Below are 20,821 nucleotides of genomic sequence, written 5' to 3' on the forward strand. Positions count from 1 at the left end.
GAAAGATAGTAAGAAAAGTCTCCAAATGCTCGAAAACTAAACACTTTTCTAAATAATACACATAACAAAGAGGAAGTTTCAAGGAAAATAAAAATACTGAAATGGATGAAAATGAAAATAAACATACCAAAATTAATGGGGTGAAGCTAAGCAGTATTTAAAGGGAAATTTACAGCACTAAAATTCTTATATTAGAAAAAAGGAAACCTTTCAAAGCCTAAGCATTAACCTCAAGAGTCTAGAAAAAAGTACAAGATAAAACTAAAGCAAAAAGGAATAAAATAAAAAATAAGAGCAGAAATCAACAGAAATTGAAAGAGAAAAATAAGAGATAATTTCACTGATTACAGACTAACTTTAGCAACACGATATATTATGTAGTATTAGATTATAACCCAAAGTATAAAATAAATACACATGAGTTCATACAGATATAAATTAGTTATTAAAAAAAAATTTTAAATGATGGAAGCATCTAAGAATATTTTTATAATTGCTTACTTTTGGGAAATAGTCAGATGATCTAATATAAAGCTCTAGTACATAAAATTTCAATAAATGGAACCTATGAGAGGTAGATGTGATAGTATCCATGTTATAACAACAAAACAAATTACCTCAGAGAGATGAAATAAACCAGCAAAACATGGAATCAATCTCTTCTAATGCCAAGGCTGGTTTTGCTATACAATATCAGGTTCTTTCTTTTGTAACAGAATGGGGCATATAAATGAAAAAAATCTGCTTCCAGTAGCCCAGGTCTTCTATTTTTTGCAAAAGAATGATATTCTAACTTGGAGGCAGCAGGCCTTGCGACCCAAAGCTCTTGAGTCACTTTATGTTCTAGGACTGGTTGTCCTAAATGGGAAAGTAGCAAGGTTTCTTTCTCATCAATTCTGCAGTCAAAGCCTCCTCTGGATAGATGGGAAATTTGTTTTGCTCCTGTTTATGTGTATTTTATTTCCTAAGTTTTTCTGTATGACACAGACGCATACAAATAAACACTGATAGTCTACTGTGCCCAGAAAGATCCCTGGCAAAAGACAGAAAAGTGACCTCTGAGAAAGGGAGATATGCTCTGACACCCGAAAGCAATGCCTCCCCCCATCACACTTGCATGAGGTCAAATGGAACCTGGCCTTGTTTCTAGTCAATAGAAAATGGCAAACATGATGGGACATCATTCTCATGATTATGTTATATAAGCCTCAGTCAGACTGGAGTAAAAGACTCTCCCCTTACTGGATTTCAAAGTAGGCTACTGTGTTTTGAAAGGACCCATGGAGAAGGCCACATGGCAAAGAACTACAAGCAACCTAGGAATGGAGGATGGTCCTCTACCAAAAGCCAACAACAACAACAAACAGGAACCTCTCAGTACTCCACCCAGAAGATGAATTCTGCCAGCAACTTGAATGAACTTGGAAACAAATTCTTCCCTAGTCAAACTTCCAGATGAGAACATAGCCCAGGCAGCACACTGACTGCAGCCTTGAAAGACCTTGAACAGAGAGAATCTAGTCACACTGTAACCAGACTCCTGACCCACAGAAACTGATAATAAATGTGCTGCTTTAAGCCACTAACTTTGTGATAACATATAATGCTGCAATAGTTAACTAATACATTCTCTTTTCCTTTGCAGTCAAGGAAGACTACTTCACCACTAGAAGTGAAGATAGGCAAGATCAGTTTCTTATCATTTAATTATCACAGAGGAAAGTCTGTAAGATCCACTAAACTGTTTTCAAATCCAAGTGCAACTCTGGCACTTTGCTACCCCTGAGGCAGAAGATGACCAGCCTCACAAGGACTGGGCCATTTTTCCTGGCTTGGTGGTAGTGCCCTGATGGCTGTGAACATTTACCATAGCCCCAAAGACCTCCAACCCAGTCTTTTCCTTCTCTATCAATGACTTCTTCATCTACCCTTTCTGCATTGCCTCCCACTTACCAACTTAGCTCTTTCCCACAATAGGCCAGATCATTGGCTCTTTTGGTCCATCCCAATTCTCTGGCTTACTCTGACTTCTTGGCTAGGGAAGGATTTATATTCTAAAGCCAGGCACTTAGGTGTTATTACCAAAATGAAAGCAGAGTGTAGACCACTGTTTTCCCAAAGGAAAAATAAAATGGAATCTTTCTTGAAAAAAAAAGTAGATAGACTTGTTTTCATCAGAAATACAAGCCTATCCACTGGAACATAGTTTACTCCTCACATCTCTAAGATCTGGGTATTGTAGATATGTAGGAAGAATGTAGCTAGCCCAGGCTGGATGCATGAGACAAGTGCTCAGGGCTGGTGCACTGGGAAGACCCAGAGGAATCGGGTGGAGAGGGAGGTGGGAGGGGGGATCGGGATGGGGAATACTTGTAAATCCATGGCTGATTCATGTCAATGTATGACAAAAACTACTACAATATTGTAAAGTAATTAGCCTCCAACTAATAAAAATAAATGAAAAAAAAACATAAAAATGAAAACAAAAGGAAAAAAGAGAAAGAGAATGTTATTGAACATATTGAACAATGTTATTTATATAAAAATTTATGCAGTAAATGTGAAAAAAAATTAATATCTGATCTCACCTCGGCAGGCTTCTTGCGTTCATTTGGCATTTTTGACTTGCTCCTATACAATGAGCCGAAAGTAGAGGAAGTGGAAGGATCTGTAAAAGATAATTAGAAAAAATACTGAGACTTATTACCTGCTATTATAACTAAATGTCATCCAAGAGTATGTGAAATATATGATGGAGAAGAGCACAGTGACCTCATATCACTGAAGAAAATAGTTAAATTGCAACCACCAAAGCCTCATAAAGGAGTTTAATGACATTTATAGGTAACATCCCAGGGTGTGAAAGCTTCAACAATGCTAATACAGAGGAGATTCAATTTGGTATAATCATATTTCATTATAATTTAGAACAAGACAATTTATGTTCCATCTAGAGAAAAAGTATCTGCAAAAGCAACTGAAAAAACTAAAAATGTGGAGCAAGTAATCTGCCTATCCTTCAGCGTTTTCCAAATGCTACTGTTAATAAAGTTGTTGTCTTTTATGAATTATGACTCATCCAAACACTTAGTACCTCAGCTAAAATAAAACTGTAGGGCCTACAATTTATGCTCTCACACTTTTCTTTCTAGAAAAGCACTGTTCCATTGGTAGATGTGGCTTTTGTTGCCCGGGTAAATAAAAAGTGCAAAACAAAATGCTATATGCCACACAAAACTAATTCTCTCATCTAACTTACCTATGTCTAATGGAATTTAAACAAGTAAGAAAAATGGTACCCCAAGTTTTCCTTCTTAGAAACATTATTTTTTAACCCATTGAAAGAAGCATGAAATAGCTTGTTCTCAAGTCAAAGAAACTCTCAAGGATTATAGATACAGAGTTACCAGCTGTTGGCTGGTTCTACTCACTGTCCTCTGAACTGTCACTGCTGCTGATATTTCTATGGCGTTTCATCCTGGAGCATCCTGGGAAAGAGAAGGCAACATTGAATAAATACTCAACACACACATCCATCCCATAGGGCAGTCAACACTGCTCAAGAAGCAGCAGCAGGTGAATTACACAAATCAAATTATTTTTGTTAATAATATTCTCAAATTATCTAGAGTGGTGGGAGAAGAATTCTACCAAATTCTCCCTAATACAGAGTGTGTCAAAGACTGGGCGAGGCCACATACTAGCTTTAGGAGGAAATCTAAGCTGCAGAGGATGAATGATATAGGACTGGCAAGAGCCTCAAATGTGGCCACATGACCACTATCCATCCAAACAAAGAGGGGCAGTCACAGGGTCATTATCAGTCAGGGATCCCCAATAAGAGATGAGCAAGAAAGAAAAAGCAGTTACAAAGGTAGAGCTGTCGAAGGCCAAGGCTGAAAGGCATGAGACAAGGCTGGCTGAAGAAAGAAGTGAGGCACGTCCCATCTTTGAAAGCACAGTTCAGTTCAGTTGCTCAGTCATGTCCGACTCTTTGTGACCCCAAGGACTGCAGCATGCCAGGCCTCCCTGTCCATCACCAACTCCCATAGTTTATGCAAACTCACGTCCATTGAGTCGGTGACGCCATCCAACCATCTCATACTCTGCTGTCCCCTTCTCCTCCCACCTTCAATCTTTCCCAGCATTTGGGCCTTTTCAAATGAGTTAGTTCTTTGCATCAGGTGGCCAAAGTACTGGAGCTACAGCTTCAGCATCAGTCCTTCCAATGAGTATTTAGGACTGATTTCCTTTATGATGGACTGGCTGGATCTCCTTGCAGTCCAAGGGACTCTCAAGAGTCTTCTCCAACACTTCAGTTCAAAAGCATCAATTCTTCTCTGCTCAGCTTTCTTCATAGTCCAACTCTCACATCCATACATGATGACTGGAAGAAAAACTATAGCTTTGACTAGACGGACCTTTGTTGGCAAAGTACTGTCTCTGCTTTTTAATATGCTGTCCAGGTTGGTCATAGCTTTTCTTCCAAGGAGAAAGCATCTTTTACTTTCATGGCTGCAGTTACCATCTGCAGTGATTTTGGAGCCCAAAAAAATAATGTCTCTGACTGTTTCCATGGTTTCCCCATCTATTTGCCATGAAGTGATGGAACCAGATGCCATGATCTTAGTTTTCTGAAAGTTGAATTTTAAGCCAACTTTTCACTCTCCTCTTTCACTTTCATCAAGAGGCTCTTTAGTTCTTCTTCGCTTTCTGCCATAAGGTGGTGTCATCTGCCTATCTGAGGTTACTGATATTTCTCCTGACAACCTGATTCCAGCTTGTGCTTCATCCAGCCCAGTGTTTCTCATGATGTACTCTGCATATAAATTAAATAAACAGGGTGACAATATACAGCCTTAATGTACTCCTTTCCTGATTTAGAACCAGTCTGCTGTTCCATGTCCAGTTCCAACTGTTGTTTCCTGACCTGCATACAGATTTCTCAGGAGGCAGGTCAGGTGGTCTGGTATTCCCATCTCTTTAAGAATTTTCCAGAGTTTTTTGTGATCCACACAGTCAAAGGCTTTGGCATAATCAATAAAGCAGAAGTAGATGTCTTTCTGGAACGCTCTTGCTTTTTTGATGATCCAACGGATGTTGGCAACTTGACCTCTGGTTCCTCTGCCTTTTCTAAATCCAGCTTGAACATCTGGAAGTTTTCGATTCACGTACTGTTGAAGCCTGGCTTGGAGAATTTTGAGCATCACTTTGCTAGCATGCAAGATGAGTGCAACTGTGCAGTGGTTTGAGCATTCTTTGGCATTGCCTTTCTTTGGGATTGGAATGAAAACTGACCTTTTCCTGTCCTGTGGCCACTGCTGAGTTTTCCAAATTTGCTGGCTTATTGAGTGCAGCACTTTCCCCTTGTAGCTCAGTAGGTAAAGAATCTGCCTGCATTGCAGGAGACCCAGGTTCAATCCCTGGGTTGGGAAGATCCCCTGGAGAAGGAAATGGTGACTCTCCAGTACCCTTGCCTGGAAGATCTCATGGACAGAGGAGCCTGGTGGGCTGCAGATGGGGTTGCAAAGAGTCGGGCATGACTGAGCAACTAACACTTACTTCCACAGCATCATCTTTTAGGATTTGAAATAGCTCAACTGGAATTCCATCACCTTCACTAGCTTTGTTCGTAGTGATGCATCCTAAGGCCCATTTTACTTCACATTCCAGAATGTCTGGTTCTAGGTGAGTGATCACACCATCCTGATTATCTGGATCATGAAGATCTTTTTTCTATAGTTCTGTGTATTCTTGCCACCTCTTCTTAATATCTTCTGCTTCTGTTAGGTTCATATCATTTCTGTCCTTTATTGTGCCCATCTTTGCATGAAGTGTTCCCTTGGCATCTCTAATTTTCTTGATGAGTTCACATCTTTCCCATTCTATTGTTTTCCTCTATTTCTTTGCATTAATCACTGAGGAAGGCTTTCTTATCTCTCCTTGCTATTCTTTCGATCTCTGCATTCAAATGGGTATATATTTCCTTTTCTCCTTTGCCTTTTGCTTCTTTTCTCAGCTATTTGTAAAGTCTCCTCAGACAACCATTTTGCCTTTTTAAAATAACAGGGAAGCAACATAGCCCTGCCCATTAACAGAAAATTGGATTAAAGATTTACTGAGCCTGGCACCACCCATCAGAACAAGACCCAGTTTCCCCCTCAGTCAGTCTCTCCCATCAGGAAGCTTCCATAAGCCTCTTATCCTTCTCCATCAGAGGGTACAGACTGAAAGCCACAATCACAGAAAACTAACCAATCTGATTACATGGACCACAGCCTTGTCTAACTCAATGAAACTATGAGCCATGCCATGTAGGGCCACCCAAGACAGACGGGTCATGGTAGAGTTCTGACAAAACGTGGTCCACTGGAGAAGGGAATGGCAAACCACTTCAGTATTATTGCCTTGAGAACCCCATGAACAGGATGAAAAGGCAAAAAGATAGGACACTGAAAGATGAACTCCCCAGGTTGGTAGGTGCCCAACATGCTACTGGAGATCAGTTGAGTCATAGCTCAAGAAAGAATGAACAGACAGAGCCAAAGCATAAACAACACCAAGTTGTGGATGTAACTGGTGATAGAAGCAAGGTCTGATGCTGTAAAGAGCAATATTGCATAGGAACCTAGAACGTCAGGTCCATGAATCAATGCAAATTGCAAATGGTCAAACAGGAGATGGCAAGAGTGAACGGCGACATTTTAGGAATCAACGAACTAAAATAGACTGGAGTGGGTGAATTTAACTCAGATGACCATTATATCTACTACCATGGGCAAGACTCCCTTAGAAGAAATGGAGTAGTTATCATAGTCAACAAAAGAGTCTGAAATGCAGTACTTGGATGCAATCTCAAAAATGACAGAATGATCTGTTTGTTTCCAAGGCAAACCATTCAATATCACAGTAATCCAAGTCTATGCCCTGACCAGTAATGCTAAAGAAGCTGAGGTTGAATGGTTCTACGAAGACCTACAAGACCTTCTAGAACTAACACCCAGAAAAGATGTCCTTTTCATTATAGGGGACTGGAATGCAAAAGTAGGAAGCCAAGAAATACCTGGAGTAACAGGCAAGTTTGGCCTTGGAGTACAGAATGAAGCAGGGCAAAGGCTAATAGAGTTTTGCCAAGAGAACACACTGGTCATAGCAAACACCCTCTTCCAACAACCCAAGAGACAACTTTACATATGGACATCACCAGATGGTCAATACAGAAATCAGATTGATTATATTCTTTGCAGCCAAAGATGGAGAAGCTCTATACAGTCAGCAAAAACAAGACCAGGAGCTGACTGTGGTTCAGATCATGAACTCCTTATTGCCAAATTCAGACTTAAGTTGAAGAAAATAGGGAAAACCACTAGACCATTCAGGTATGACCTAAAACAAATCCCTTATGATTATACAGTGGAAGTGACAAACAGATTCAAGGGATTAGATCTGATAAGAGTGCCTGAAGAACTATGGATGGAGGTTCGTGACATTGTACAGGAGGCAGTGATCAAGACCATCCCCAAGAAAAAGAAATGCAAAAAGGAAAAATGGTTGAAAGCACAACCCACTGCTTTTCTGCCTGCCCTTTTCCCCACTTTTGCACTTTCTCCCTGACAAACTTTCTCCCAACTGACAAACAACTAGCCTAACTTAAAGTCACATCTATCGAAAGGAATGCTAAAAAAAAAAAAAAAAAAAAGGAAAGTGTTAATTGCTCAGTCGTGTTCAACTCTTTGTAACCCCATGGACTGTAGCTCGTCAGGCTCCTCTGTCCATGGGATTCTCCAGGCAAGAATACTGGATTGGGTTGCCATCCTTTTCCAGAGGATCTTCCCAACCCTGGGATCAAACCCAGGTATCCTGCATTGCAGGCAGATTCTTTACTTTCTGAGCCACTGGGGAAGCCCAGACAAATGAAACCCAGCATTTCAGTGCCGAGGAATGTTACAGAAAGCTCCTATATTGGGAAAACTAATGTCTTTAAATAAAATTTCCAGTGGTTTAAGCATCCTTGTGTGTGTGTGTGTGTGTGAGTGAGAGTGAGAGAGAGAGAGTGAGAGACTACACACACTTTCAGGCAAATGGGGAGAGTAAATAGACTTCTGTAAAATAATGCAGCCAGTCACTAAAAGAGTAAATAGGCAAATAATAAAGAGCCCTGGGGGCGGGTGGCAGGGTGCTGGTACTGAAATGTTATATTATCTAAAACATCCAGTTTTCAGCAAAAAATTATGAGACATGCATGGGGACTGAATTCACACCCTAGTAGTGAAAGTGCCAAGTCCTAACCCCTGGACCACCAGGGAATTCCCAAATATGGTACTTTCTAAATTAATACAGTAACAATCCTTTTTTGTTATAGATGGAAACCAAAAAATCTTGTATTATCAATAGAGAGCCTAGGAAACAGATTAACACCAATAACACCAGTCCTGGAAACTGGGCTTCTTATAACTTAAAGAAAACAAAGCAAGCAAATTTGGGGGTCTGGGCTGTTAAAGTCCACTGGTCTATTTCAGTGATCACTGCTGTTTTAATTACTATAGAAAAATGACAAAGAGCAGTAAATATCAGCAGAATAATTCCATGACAATAAACCTTTAGATCTGTCTTTATTAATTTTAGTCGTTTATAGAACAACAGCAGTTCTATAAATATCATTACCACCATTTTACAGATGAGGAAATTGGGGCTCAAAGTCAAAGTGTTAGTCACTCAGTCATGTCTGACTCTTTGCAACCCCATGGATGGAGGCCTACCAGGTTCCTCTGTCCATGGAATTTCCCAGGTAAGAATACTGGAGGGGGTTGCCATTCCCTTCTCCAGGAGATCTTCCTGATCCAGGGATTGAACCTGCTCTCCAGCATTGAAGGCAGATTCTTTACTGCCTGAGCCACCAGAAATGTTTCAATAACATGTTTGGAGCTACATGGCCACCAGAGGGCAGAGCACAGCAGGCAGGTATATGGAGAATGGACACTCCAAGTTGACCCTGAGACCTGAGGCAGGCTAGGGAGTTAACAGCAGGAATGCTGCCCCTTCTAAGCCCAAGCTTCCTGAGCATGGCCTTCAAGGTTCACAGCATTCCAGCTTCAATTTGTCAGATCTCATCAGCTGCTGCTCCTCTACCTCCTGCACATGCTATGGCCCATGTGATTCCATGAATGTATCATCTTGTTTCATACTTGCCAGCCTTTGGACAGGGCTCTTCCCTCTGCCTACAGTACCCTGCCTATTTACCTGGACCATCCCATTTTCTCTCAACCTGGCCTGACTCATTTGTTGGATCTCCTCAGTGAGGTTCTCTCTATACTCTATTATACATGTAAAATGTTCTTCATTTGCACTGTAAATATTCTTTACATGGTCAGCCCTGCCAAAAGACCACAACCATCTTCAAAGCAGTAACTAGTAAAATTCATCTTTTACCCCCAGGTCTCAGCACAGTGTCCTGCACAATGTAAACATGAGAAAGAGTAAAAGATGCCCCACCCAGATCTCCTTTACTAGCTAGCAAACCCATCTCCCAGCTACTGCCTGTTGGCTGCTAATGGCTCACAGCTGTCCCCTTCCCCAAGGGCTGGAGTCTTGCCAGGGAGATTATACTCAGTTTCCCTCCCAGGGGCAGCCAGCAGCCAATAATTGCTCTACACCTGCCCTTAACCATAACTGGCTAAGGCTAGACTTTCCTAAGACCATATCTTCACTTTAGCTCCTTCCTCTTCCCTACCTTCTTGTCCTTGCTCCCTTATAAGTTTCTCCTGAGAGCACTCCCTCAACAAATCATGTACATTCAAATACAGTCTCAGTTTCTGCTTTCGGCCATCCCTAAAACAACATGTGAAACTTCACTTGTAGGCACACTTTAAAAAGTACCTTAGAACAAAATTTCTTGCTAAGCAAAACCATAAGTAAGTACAGTGCAAAGCACCTCACTGTCTTAACATCTGTATACGTTATTCAGTTGTTTATATTCTAGTCTTCTATGCAGGGTGCAGACTTTACAAAGGCATTATTTTCTTCCTTACCTCCCACAATGAGTATTCCTTTGTTTTGGCAGAAATGAAATATGTACCAGCCCTCACCTTGCACCCTTGAGAACAGTAATTTGAAGGCAGTTTTCAGATCTTATTCCTACTATAATCTCACTCAAAATGATTAACAGGATTCTGATTTATCTTAAGTGCTGTAAGCCACGAAAAATACAATTGTATAAAGTAAATGCCTTCCTTGGGTGAAACTCCTTCTTAAAGGAGCATTGTCAGAAGTCAACCCAACTAGGATTATTTGGGGCCGAGAATCTAAGTCTGTGGTTTGGTGGCTACCTGATTCCCCATTAATGTTCCACAGAAGAGCAGGGGGCAGGAAAAGTGATTAACTCAAACATAGCCCTTTCCTTTCCTTCTATATGCCCACCAGACATACTTATGAAATGTGTGGTCAGTGCAAAGAGCCACAATTGACTGCCATCTGTGGGGCTATGCAGCAGCTTAAAAATAATCTGAAGCTCCACTTTAAACATATCCACACCCTTTGACCCAGGAATTCTACTTCCAACATCTATGTCTGAAAAATAATCCAAAACACAGAAAATGATTTATGAACAAAATGTTCATTAAAGCTCCCTAATAAAAATAAATGGAATCTAGCTATCAAACAAAAGAGGAATAAAGTATATTAATATTATGGTATTTCATTCAATTATTTAAACATGATATACAGAAAATGTGTATGTTAAAACGTTAAGTGGAAAAAACAGTATAAAATTAGTTTTATAGCAAGATTGCATCTATGAAATAAAATATATAGAAAATAATGAAGGCCATAAACCAATTTACTGACATTAGTTGCATCAATAACACTGAAGTTTTCTGAGTGACAAACATTCTTTCCAATTTTTTCCATTCTCTACATTTTTTACAGTACACACAGGACATTTATAACTAGAAAAAACTTCTAAGATTTCAAGGTATTTGTTCCCCATGTCACTCACAAATGATGCAGCTGACCTGAAAAACTGAAACTATGAAAGTGATTGTCACTGTTGTTCAAGATGGACATCAAGCAGAGCAGAAAAGCACAATGTAATCAATTGGATATAGAAACCTCCATATTTATAAAGTTAGTCCCCAAAGCACCAAACCTTACAGTTCAGAAAAGACAAAGACAAATATCTAAAGCAGTGGTTTCCAACCGAAGGCAATTTTGTTCCCTGGGGACAATGTGGCAATATCTAGAAACATCTTTGGTTGTCGCAACTGGCAAGAGGCGTTGCTACTGACATTTAGGGGATAGACACCAAGGGGGCTGCTACATATCCTGCAATACACATATTTATCTGGTCCGAAATGTCAATACTGTCAAAGCTGAGAAATCTTGCTCTACAGGAATGAAACAGATGGATAAGTATCAAGAAGAGTGTGGAAATTGTTGACTTTATTCACCCAATCACAAAGTTAAAGTAACAAAGGGGCACTCCCTGTAACCTAAAGGCAATTTTATCAAAAAGAAAGCAGGACTTTGAGCAATGCTTAGGGAACTTAGAGAACTCATCAACTCAAGAAGTGGAACAGAATGAAAATGTAAACAGGTTCAAGAAGGACTGAGATAAAAATCAAGGAAGATAAATTCATGATGGTATTTGGAAGTAATCCTTAAGTAAAAAGAGCATCTGAAAGTACAGCTCCCTTAGACTTTCAGGAATACCCTTCAGAGCCATTAATGGAGAGAGACGTTTGAGTTAGGCCACTAGTCAGACCAGAGTAGAATACTTCTTTCATCCTTAAGGATCAATTCCTGCCCATGTGGGCAAAGAACCTCCCAAACTATTCCTTAAACAGAAGTCATAAATATTATAAATGTATTTCTTGAGTAGTCCAGTAACTAAAACCATAAATACTGAACAGAGTAAACAAAAAATAATCAGAAGAAAAAGAACATATCCTACATATTTCACTGCTTCTCTTTTGTCTTTAAAAAAGATACCAGAAGTTGAAGTAGGTGAACTTTTCTGTACTTTCTAAAAATAAGCCTTCCTTCATCTCAGTCATCTTAAAGCTTGTTTTTAAAAATTAAAAGACACATCGTGTGACTCATGAGTCCCCTGTGATCAGATGAGTAGTCTGGAGGTCAACTCTTCCAAAGCTCTCAAAAACCATTAAAGAAAAAAGAAGAAAATACAAATTTACCTAGATAGGTACCTGCCACTCAGTAAAGTACTTCTATGTCAACCACAGTTATCCCTGTTGCCAGGAAACAGGCTTACCCTCTTTAATGTTAATAGACATGTTAACAAATTTCAAACCTCCTGGGTAGAAATCATCTTGCATGGGAAGGCCACATTGGGAAGGGAGTTTAAATCAGGGTCCACAATTTTTTTTTTTTTAAAAAGAACCAGATAGCAAATATGTTTGTCTTTGTAGGCCACATGGTCTCTGTGGCAATTACTCAAATCTGCTATTGTAGTATGAAAGCAACCACAGACAGTACATAAACAAATGATCATGGCTCTGTTCGAATAAAACTTTATCATACTAAAATTCAAATTTCACATAATTTTCACATACAATGAAATATTATTCATTTTTAAAATTCACTGAACATTTCACTAAACATATAACTAAAAATGTTAAAACCCATTCTTAGCTCCCAGGCCACACAGAAACAGGTGGCAGGCTAGATTTGGCTCACAGGTCACACCTTGTCAACCTCTGATCTAAACTACAAGAAACTTTTCTTTTAATGATAGAATATTAAAAATTGGAAGCATACAACTGAATTATCACTATTCTAACACTCCCTCCTTCCCAATCTCTCAGTCCACTGGTTAATATAGACCTCACGGGAAGGTTTTTAGCTTGGGTGGCCTATTCTAATGGTCCTAGACCCTTTCTAAATTAAAATGTTTTGTGTCTTTTAAGCAAAAAAGGCCTTAGTTCTAATAACTTTTTAAAAAGTAGTAGTACATTTTCTTTTCTTTTTTTTTGACCGCACCTCATGGCTTGCAAGATCTTAGTTCCCCGGCCAGGGACTGAACCTAGGTCATGGTAGTGACAGTGCAGAATCCTAACCACTGGACCACCAGGGAATTCCCCACATTTTCTTTTTAATTTATAACATATATTCAACAATTTCAACTACCCAGATAAATAAGTAGGTTTGGCATCTTAAGAATAAAGAGATATATGTACAAAACATAAATCCTTTTAAGATAAAATACCATTTGCAAATAAGACCTCTTAAGAATTAAGTAAATCAACAACAGCTTTTACTATGAAATACATAATTCTTTCTCTAGACAGAAACTCAAAACAACTTTAAAAAACAATGATTTCCATTATGTCTTATCTCCTGCTGTGGGTTGCTTCCACATTTAAATTTAGTCACGTGTACCCTGAATACATTTACAATAACATCTACCTGATTTAAAATGATCATCAGAATTTATTAGGAGGAAAAATACCTTTATCCCAGATTTTAGAAAGAATATCAGGTCTCACATGTAAGGTCAAACAAATAAACAACCCCAAACTTACTGAGCAAGAGCAAATCCACTGCACATCAACTGTTAGTACTGTATTAATAGAGGGCAGGCACTGCACTGGCCACCAGAATGGAAAAACCAAGTCTTTTGGCTCCCTCAGAGACAGGTCACAAGACCAGGTGTGCTAGACACACTGTTACTATGGCTTGGGTGATCACAGCCTAAAGCTAGTGACCAATGATGTATGACAAACCAATCAGAGGGGGCTTTTGGGGTTAATCCCAAATCAATCAAGGTGGTGTGGGTGTGAAGTGGAGGGGGGTTACAGTTAAACGTTCACCTCTGATCAGAGATATACTAAAGGCCAAAGAGTAGTCAGACAGGGAAGTTAACATACAAGGGAAAGGATCAGCACTGACATTGAGGACAATAAAAAATGAGAAAATGAAACAGCTACAAATTTTTCTCAGGAGAAATGAAAAGTGGCTGGGCCATAGATGCCAACACAGGTTAAACCCTGAGAAAATTATCTGGCCTCCCCAGCAGAGATTCTCAATCCCTATTAAACATTTTCTGGGATTAAAAATCATCTGGGGAGATTGTAAAAATTTCACCGCCCAAACTGCACCCATTACCAATTTTCAAACAGCCAACTTTTGGATTCATTGTTGTTCTCTGTTGTTTTTGTTTTCAATTATATTAACTATTCTTTATTATTTCCTTCCTCCAGCTTACTCTTGGTTTATTTTGCTCTTCTTTTTTCTATTTTCTCAAGGTGGAAGCTTATTCATTTGTGACTTTTCATCTACTCCTCATATAAGCACTTAGTGCTATGAATTTCCCACTCAGCATTGATTTTGTTACAAGCTACAAGTTTTTATATGCGGCATTTTCATTTTCACTCAGGTCAATGCATTTTATTTCCCTTGGAGACTTCCTCCTCGACCCATGGCTTAATAAGTGTGTTGTTTAGTTTCCAAGTGTTTGAAGACTTTCATGTAGTCTGTTTTTCATTTCTAGTATGATTCCATTATGGTCAGATAATATACTCTGTATGATTTTAATTCTTTCATATTTGTTGGTTTTGTTTTTTTTTCATGACCTGGGATATAGCCTATCTTGGTGAATATTACATGTGCACTTGAAAAGTAAGTATATAATACTACTGAAGTTCCCAACTATAACTGTGGATTTATATCTATGAATATTTCTCAGTTATCTAGAGTTTTGCTTCATGTACTTTGAACTTCTGTTGTTTGGTGCATACACATTTAAGATTGTCCTGTCTTCTGGGTGGATTGACCCTCTGAATCATTATGTGGTGCACCTTTTGTTTTTTGTAATAATTTTTGCTCTGATGTCTAATTTATCTGATATTAGTATAGCCACCCCAGCTTTCTTTTGATTGGCATGTCCATGGTATGTCTTTTTCCACCCATTTACTTTTAAACTACCTGTATTGTTGCATTTAGTTCGAATAGTGCGAAATGTGTCTACTCCATTTTGTCTGGAACAGGAAATTTGTTCTCTATATTATTTCTGCAATTCCTCTCTAAATTTAGACATATTATCTCAAAATCTCTTATTTCAAAATAAAAAATGTGACTGTTAAAAATTTAAGTATACAATTAAAGGGGCATTTTATTCATGTCCCTAACATGATGGGAGAGTATTAAGAAAGCAAAATCAACCTGAGAGATTTTCACTTACTGCACTCTCTCAGAACAGGGAAACAAAGAAACAGGTAAAACTTATAGGCCTAGAAGTAACTGGGAGGCCGATCCCCTATATGAGGGCCATAAGAAGGAAAGTCAGTTGGTAACACGGATGCATCTATTTTTCCTTAAAAGATAAATAGCCACCACACCTGGTGCTTATTCTTGGATCAGGGGAGTTGTTTTTTTCCCCGATACTTGCATTTTCCCGTTTCTCTGTATGGATTTGTTGTTTTACTACATATTAACGTTTTCAAACGGTTAACAAAATTTAAAGTGTACAACTTGAGAAGGAATAAAAATCTAAGTAATTAGTTATACCACTTGTTAGTTCTGTAAAAGAAGTGAGTGAGAAAGCTGGAAAGTACTGACTAAAATGTGGCTTTCTGAGAATTAGTTGAGTTCAGTAATTTATGCCGTTCATGCTTCAGTACCCCAGGAAGCCAGATTTGGATACAGATAAGTAGTCATTTGAGACTAACAGCAAAATTTACCCCTGAACTGTTTTAAACATGACCCAAAAGAACCACTAAAAAGATCTAAGACGAGGACTAGACAGCATAGATGGAAACTATCTGCTCTTGGCCCTTAAAAAAAAAAAAAACACCTCTATGTAAACTAAAAGCATCCATATAGGAATACGAATCACAGAAAGAGAAAAGGAAACAGGTTTTTCTTCTCTATCCATCTCAGTGCAATTTTAATTATTATAAGGAACAGTGTTTTACAAAAACGATGGACAAATAAAAAAACTCTCAAAAATCTGAAATAAAGGCTTTGCTGTTGTGTGTAGAAAATGACTACTTTGTCAAAAATACCTGTGAACTCAGACCATGATTGACTGTCATAGTGATGAAACTTTCCTGGACACTGAGCCTCAATATTTTCTTATCTGAGAATCTGCACTTTAATTTCATCCTTCAAGATCAAAGGTATGTAAGTTAACTTGGTCCATTGATTTGATCAATCTATGGAGAGCTGCCAGGCAACACAAGTCCACAGAATAACTCATCAGTTTATAATGCTTAAAACAACTTTGGGCAAAGTGTCGAGAATTGAACAGAGACTAAAACACCCAAAGACTCTCACCAACCAATATATCTTTCTACACATCTAAATCTAACCTCTATTTGACCACGCCAGTGACAGGGAGCAACTATCTAATAAGGTAATCCATTTCATTTTTAGACAGCTCTAAACAAAGAATAACTTTCTATGAATAGAATAAAAAGTCTGCCTTTAAACTAAGACTTGTTTCTGTTAACAGATTCCAATCTCTCCCTACCTTTATTCCCAAATTATCTCTTGCCTTACATCATTTTTCTCTGTGTGCTGTGCTTAGTTGCTCAGTTGTGTCTGACTGTTTGCGACCACATAGACTGTAGCCCGCCAGGCTCCTCTATGGGTGTTCTTCAGGCAAGAATACTGGAGTGGGTTACCATGCCCTCCTCCTGGGGATCTTACCAACCCAAGGATCAAACCCAAGTCTCCTGCATTGTAGGCGGATTCTTTACCGTCTGAGCCACCAAGGAAGCCCAAGAATACTGGAGTGGGTAGCCTATCCCTTCTCCAAGGGAACTTCCCAACCCAGGAGCTGAACTGGGGTCTCCTGCATTGCAGGTGGATTGTTTACAAGCATTCTTTACCCAGGAAGCACTCATTTTTCTCTAATACCTAATCTCTTTCCTTTCTTTTGGAAACTTCTCAAAATGTAGTCTATGGTCTGTCTTCCCTCCCTTGCTCTCAGTCACTCCTCAAGTGGCTTCTATAGAGTTCTTGGAAAAGTCACCAGTTCGTGCAGTCTTAACCCCCAACTCTTAAGTATCTGTATGTTGCATTTGACATATGATTGTTCAGTCCCTCCCTCCCACTTTCCCTCTTGAAACAGATTCCTTGGTTTCCAAAGGCTTTTTTCCGGTTCCCTGTATTGCTCTCTCATATCCTTTTCTTCCTCGAACCATCTTGTAAGTGGTGGTGTCTCCCCAAAGTGCCCTACTACACTAAATCCATGTTATGGCTCCCAGAATAGAAAGAGGCATAGGAGGACAGAGGAAGGAAAGGAAAAGATAAAAAAAAAACTGACCACCACCATCCTCCTATACACATCCACAACCCCCACCAACCAGACACATCAACCTGAAAGATGATCAACACCAACACCATTATCTTTTCTCTACTGGTTTTCTCCTTTCTAGTGGTTTCAGTTGGCACCCTCCATGTAGCTACAAAATCTAGCAAAAACTCCTTAACTCTTCCTTTCTCTCATCCTAGAACATCCTCATCAAACCCTGCCAAGTTAACCTCTGAAATAATATTCTAAATTAATATTCCTATCCCATTTTAGCCTTCATTTTCCTAGCTTGGAACTTAACCATCTCCTGAAACTGCAACAGCAGCTTCCTAACTTGTATTGGGGCTCCTGATCTTGTTGTCCTCAATTCACCCTCTACCCAAATGCCAGAGACTTGCCTGAAACACAAATTGGACCATGCCCCCTCATTGTTGAAACTTGAATGGCTTCCCTTCGCTCCTAGATCTTTATTAATGTCCTCATCAAGGCCAACAAGATCCTCCAAAGTTGAGCTACACCTACTTCTGCAGCTTTATCCCTCAACACACTATGCTCCAGTTTTATGCTCAAACAATGCTGAACCTCTGTAGTTTCCACACTCACGTTGCATCTCACCTCTTTGTTTATAAAATCATACTATTCCTTCTGCCTGGAAGGCTCTCTTCTAACTTCCTCACTTTGCACACACTCATTCTCATAAGGCTTAGCAAACATGTCATCTCTTCTAAAAAGCCTCCCTTGTCTGACTCACCCCCTTGACAAGTGCCGCCAAAGCAGTATGCTCTCAGAGTGGGCTGTGTACAGCACCATCACTTACATAAGCTATTTTGTAGTCACCGATACATGTTTAAAAATCTCTAACTAGAATATGAGTTCCTACCAAGCATGGCTAGATTTCTTAAGAAATTTATAGTGGAAGTAACTGTTTCTTTAGCTCTTTTAAAATAAACTGTAAAATCACTCTAAAATGATTCTCATTGGGAGTAAATGTATTTGCTGGTGGCTACTTTGGACAACTGTTCTCACTTTGAAGTTTTAGTCTGTAAGCTAACTTTGGAGAAAGTTCATTTCCCTCCTTCTTCATTGACCTTTTCCATTGAGAGTGACTTCCTCCCAGCATTCTCAGTCCCATCCCACCAATAGGGATAAAAGTACAGCTGCAGACAGTAAACTTTACACACACACGCACACACACACAAACCAGTTTCTCTCTGCTTGTCTGTCTGCCATTACAAACGGAAGTAACATCTTTTTCTGTCTCTGTTCATGAGCAACCCTTGACTTTGCAAAGCCAGGGATCATTTCCTCCAATCACGGAGTGTTTTGATTTTACATTATCTACAGAAAAACAATTCCCAGCCATCTCTACCTTCTTCTGGATCTAGAGTCCAGTAGTTCAGTAACTAGAAGCTCATGACTAATAATCTTTACTTACTATTTGATATATTTCTGGTCCAGAGATTTATCTTTTCTTCATCACAGATTGTGTCTTTCTAATTTTTTATTTTATCTATTATCACTTTATTTAGACAGGAGAAATGAGTGTGAAGCATGAAAGCAGAGCCATCTTGATGAAAGCCCTTAGGTTTAAATGTTACAAGTACAACATAATCTTTTAGAGCAGGGGCCAGTAGACTCTGGCCTATAGGCCATATCTAGCTCACTGCTGATTTTTGGTATAGCCCGTGAGGTAAGAGTGGCCCCTACATTTTTTAATTGTTGAAAAAAAGAAGAATATTATATGACATGAAAAATTCTTATTTCAGTGTTCATGAAACAAGTTTTACTGGAATACAGCCATGGCCATTCACTTCTTCTGTTCCAGTTATCTACTGCTATGTAAACATTATAAAACACAGTGGCATAAAGAACCATCATTTTATCATCTTACAAATTCTGTGAATCAGGAATTCAGGTGACACACAGCAGGGATGCTGTTTTTCTACTCTATGATGTCTGGGACCACAGCTGGAAAGACTCAAAGCAGCTGGAATGATCTAGAGGATTCTTCACTCAGCTAGTCCCTTTGACAGAGATGACTGGGCTTAGCAGAGACTACCTCTGAAGTGTCTACACAAGGCCTCTGCAGCATAGTTGCCTCAGGGTAAACAGACTTCTTACATGGAAGCTCAGGAGTCCCAGCATAAATGTTCTAATGCACAAAGCAGAAGCTACATGCTTTTTATAACTTAGCCTCAGAATCACATCCTCTATCACACTGGTTGAAGCATTCACAAGCCCACCCAGATTTAACTGGAATGAGACGTAGGCTCTACCTCCTGATGAGAGTAATGTCAAAGAATCTGTGGCTACATTTTTAAATTTCCATTTATGCTTGTCACATCACTTAGTAGCAAGGATCCAGAGTTAAAGGAATTCCCTGGTGGCTCAGATGGTAAAGAGTCTGCCTGCAATGTAGGAGACCTGGATTCAATCCCTGGGTCGGGGAGATCCCATGGAGAAGGAAATGGCAACCCACTCCAGTATTCTTGCCTGGAAAATCCCATGGATGGAGGAGCTTTGATTTAAAATGTGAGGCACATTCAGAGCATCCAAGTACCCCTCAAAAGCCAACTTCACAAAAGGACTATAATCACAGCCCTGACTTGTGAAAAACTTAATACTTTCTTATTTGTTTCTGATCAGTCTTTAATCCTGTGAATACAAATGATGTGAATATACAGAACACATGAGTTTTTAAATGTTACAGAAGTAACTGAAGCCTTTAAGAAGAGTAATCTGCATTTGTCTGATAGCACAAATGGTCTCAATTCTCCACCTTCTTCTTTATCTATGTTCTTTCAAGGTGATTTTGAAGCTCCCTCCCATTCCTTGAATCTGGACTGGCTTTGTGACTCGCTTAGGCCAGCAAAATGCAGCAGAGGTGATGCTATGCCAATTCTAAGCCTCAAGAGGCCTTGTTGCTTCTATTCAGTCTTAGAAACCTGCCCAGCTATTATGAAAACAAGCCTGGGTAGACTGCTGTAGGTTAAGAGATGCATAGCCCAATACTCTTACCCTCTTACCACTGTCCCAGTTGACAGTCACAGCCAACCTGAGAAGCAGAGCTCCCTGCTGACCTATAGTTGACCACAGGGATAAAGGAGACCAGCTAATAACAGAACTGGTTAGCTGAACCTAGCCCAAATGGCCAACTCACAGAATAAATAATTATTACTACTTTGAGCCATTAACTTTTGAAGTGTCAAGGTATAGAGCAAGAGTTAACTAACAGAATTTAGAAGTCAGTTTTTAATGATTAAATATAGAACAGAAATTTCATTACATACCACAACCCTACTATACTGACACTTTAGACAGTAAATACTTCTCCAAAGCAGGCACTACTGCTGGGCTCCACTAGAGAAGAGTACTCTAGAAGGGTACTCTAGCTAATGCCAAGATCACAGAGGGAGTCAACCATCTGACCCCAAAGAAGAAATTTGTAATAATGGCCACACAAATAGCAAATGTCACTCTATATGTAAGTCTCTTATCCTAACTGATGACAAGGCAGGTACCTCTTCAGACCACAGGCAGTGGTATCTACAA

At 39.3% G+C, this 20,821-nt stretch overlaps 1 protein-coding gene across 1 annotated transcript in view; it reads right to left on the bottom strand.

Annotated features, from left to right (window-relative positions):
- JADE3 (jade family PHD finger 3) overlaps positions 1-20,821 on the bottom strand; it is a 136,318-nt gene that overhangs the window by 62,464 nt on the left and 53,033 nt on the right. Inside the window, exons 2-3 of the mRNA XM_020871659.2 lie at positions 3,432-3,488; positions 2,589-2,668 (exon numbers count right to left, since the gene is read on the bottom strand). Of these exons, the coding sequence (XP_020727318.2) occupies positions 2,589-2,668; positions 3,432-3,477 (126 nt within the window). The 5' untranslated portion in view covers positions 3,478-3,488. The remainder of the gene's footprint in view (positions 1-2,588; positions 2,669-3,431; positions 3,489-20,821) is intronic.

Source organism: Odocoileus virginianus, chromosome X, assembly GCF_023699985.2.
Source record: "Odocoileus virginianus isolate 20LAN1187 ecotype Illinois chromosome X, Ovbor_1.2, whole genome shotgun sequence".
In the NCBI taxonomy this organism is placed as follows: Eukaryota; Metazoa; Chordata; class Mammalia; order Artiodactyla; family Cervidae; genus Odocoileus; species Odocoileus virginianus.